This window comes from Syngnathus scovelli, chromosome 3 (genome assembly GCF_024217435.2).
Source record: "Syngnathus scovelli strain Florida chromosome 3, RoL_Ssco_1.2, whole genome shotgun sequence".
Taxonomy (NCBI): domain Eukaryota; kingdom Metazoa; phylum Chordata; class Actinopteri; order Syngnathiformes; family Syngnathidae; genus Syngnathus; species Syngnathus scovelli.
The window spans coordinates 14,853,042-14,856,156 of record NC_090849.1 but is presented as its reverse complement, the minus strand read 5'-3'; the positions used below and the strand labels follow the sequence as shown (position 1 = coordinate 14,856,156).

The following is a 3,115-nucleotide window of genomic DNA, read 5'->3' as shown; positions in this document are numbered from 1 at the left end:
CAACAATTAATTAATTAAAATCATTCAGATCGTTTTGCATTAAAGGAAAAGAAAGTTTGCATTTAAGTGGATATGGACAATATAGTAAATGTATTTAAATATCGTGCGCCACAAGAAAAAAGCCCATCAGTCACAGGTGAGCACTGAATACACACTTTCAGCTTTGCATAATTTGGTTACAGTCTGGATACTGACTGTGAATCAATAGAGATTAGAGATCTACGTATTAGTCTGAAAGTGTAAACCAACTGCAAGACATTCATAACAAAGCTGGAGATATATATCAGCCAAAAAAACAGGACGGGGCAATGAAACTAACTGCATGTTGAAAGACACTTTTAAAGGGCGTCTTTTGTTCTGCCTTTTCTTTTCATTTAAAATTTTTGTGGTGCAACGGTAGCATTCACACGCAATCAAGAGGCGACATCTTGGTTTCATAGAACACATCTTTAATACAGTAGTTAGTAACAGTGATGGCAAAAATATAACACATCGAAATTCATCAGTTACATAGAGCCCCTTTAGTGTTGAGGCCACGCTGCACCCTTCCACCCAGCCCAACACCCGATTCCTGCCCCCCCAACAACAACATTTGTCATCTGCCATCTGCCACCCCCCCCACCACCTCCCACCTCCCTGTCTCCACGGCAAAATCTATTATCATTAAGCTGCGACACCTTTGCGTTTCTCTCATGATCTCATCTCTCCTGTAGCTTGAAAACACATTTTAAAGGAGGCTATATACAGTATACACATTCAGTACAAGTGCTTCTAAAACAAAACAATGTCATGGTATGAAAATAACTGTACACCTTTAAAATTCATCCAGTGTCATTCATCTTTTTTTTACCCCGTGAATTGATTCACAATTCAAAGAAAAGGAGGAAGAATGAAGCAGCAAAGGAGCTCAGCCAGCTGGCTCCTGCCTTCCAAGTCCACTTGAAATGATGGAAAACAATGAGTGGGAGCACGTCAAAGTTCATCTTCTCATCTTATCAGAGCAGACGGACATGTAAACTCTGTATTATTATGTTGTTTTTTTTTTTTTTTACAAGTGTTCCAGTAGCTGGAGCTGGGACTGTTCCACGGCTCCCTCTTTGCTCCACATTTGGCCATCCTCTCTACACTTTGGTGGCTAGAGATTGAATCTCGGACTTCTGAGTCTGAGCACTCAGCGTGGATGACATGGAACTCATGTGGCCGTGCATGGCCTTCTTCAGGTTGAACAGGCACAGGCACTGTGAGCGAAAGCGCAGGTCAAAGAAAGCGTACAGGAACGGGTTGAGGCAGCTGTTGACGTAGGCCAAGCAAGTCGCATACGGGTGAGCCAGAAGCAGGAAGCGCAGGAAGCCGCAGGAGTTCGGGGCCAAGTTCAGGTAGGACAGGGCATCCATGCTCTTCAAGACGTGGAAGGGAGTCCAGCAGATGGCGAAGACGACTACCAGGGTGGTGATGATCTTCAGCAGCCTTTTCTTCTTCTGGTCCTCTTTGCGCAGGTTGTTGAAGTGGCGTGTGACGGTACAGCCAATGAAGCAGTAGAAGATGGTCATGGCCAGGAAAGGAAGGAGGAAGCCCAGAGCCGAGGAGGACAAACTGAGCCCGGCGATCCAGAAGTACTCGTGCTTCTGGTTGAGGGTCACCAGGCTGAAGTCCATGGCGCAAGTGGTCCGGTTGCTGTTCTGGTCGCTGACCGTGGTGCGGAAGAGCAGCGTGGGGAGAGCCAGCAGTCCGGACAGCAGCCATATGGCACCGAGGGACGCCAGCATGGTGGCCCTTGACCTTAACCTGCTGCTGGACAGAGAGTGGACGATGGCCAGGTAGCGGTCAAAGCTGAGGCAGGTGAGGCAGAAGACACTGGCGTACATGTTGACCAGAACCACGTAGCTGCTGATCTTGCACAGAGCCACGCCAAAGGGCCAGTGGTAGCCCAGAGCCGTGTACACGGCCCACAGCGGAAGGGTCACCACGAAGGTGAGGTCAGCCAGCGCCAGGTTGCCGATGTAGACGTCTGCAGCCCGGCGCTTGGATTTGGACCTCCAGACGGTGAAGATGACCACGCCGTTACCAGACAGGCCGAGGATGAAAATGAGCATGTAGAGGACCGGGATGAGGGAGTAGGAGGGCTCCCATTCGGAGAAGTCGCATGCCGTCTCGTTGTCGTCATAGTCCACGTACATATAATCCACCGTGCTGGGCTCCATGGTGCAGGGCACAAAAAAAAAAAATCCTCCGGGAAAATCAAAGCGTCAAACTAAAAAGGAGAAAATGAAAGTCCTGCAGTGGTCCAAGAGGCCTCTGAGATTAAACAAACGCAATGGGAACTGGACGTCCTGCTGCTGGCAAATGGAGGAGAGGGACGCCAAGCGTGTGAGTGACTCTTGCCGGCTGAATGCCTTTTTAAACTCAGCCCCTCCAAGCCCCCCAGGATGACCCCACCTTTCCCCTCCTCTCCTCCCCCCTCCCACAAACATCTCTGAGCCCTCCCCCTCTTCTGAAGAATATGTTTTTCTTGTTCAGACAGGTCAAACCTGATCTGGATTTGTTTTTGGTTGCAAATGACTGTAACGGTCATCTGCATTTTAATAACCTAAAACAACCTCAAATATTTGGCATTGTGACTTAGGCAGCTTTATTTTCTACATTTGACCTGTGTGGGTCCAACAAGGATTCTGCACTTGGACAGGACATGTCTTGACTTGAGCTTGACTTGAGTCATCACGTTTTTTACATTACAATTAGTCCATTTTGATGCTCGTTAAAAGTGTTAAGTGTCAGACATTTAGTCACCCACACACACACACACACACACACGGAACCCCCTTCTCCGCTTGATCGACCAAATCTCAATTATAGCAAATATAAATCCACGTCACCGTGATTGTAAGGCTCATGAATGTCAAAGCATTTGAAGATTAGATTAAATGGCAGCAAGTGACAATTCAATTCTCAAGTCTGGAGATTCATTTCCATGAGAACGCAACACAAACACACCACTTTAAAACAAAAACAAAAGAAAACTTCACATTGCCATTGCGTTTCTTGTTTACATTTAAAAACAAACAAATTAATCTCATTGATGTTGAATTTATTTACTCTGATATGTAATAAGTGTAAA

The 3,115-nt window shown here is 46.6% G+C and overlaps 1 protein-coding gene across 1 annotated transcript; it reads right to left on the bottom strand.

The window, feature by feature from the left end:
- Nucleotides 1-428: 428 nt before the first annotated feature.
- Nucleotides 429-2,399, bottom strand: aplnra (apelin receptor a). Its single transcript, XM_049763821.2, has one exon. It carries the CDS (start codon nucleotides 2,199-2,201, stop codon nucleotides 1,122-1,124), a length of 1,080 nt encoding a protein of 359 aa, XP_049619778.1. The 5' UTR covers nucleotides 2,202-2,399; the 3' UTR covers nucleotides 429-1,121.
- Between the last annotated feature and the right edge of the window lie 716 nt (nucleotides 2,400-3,115).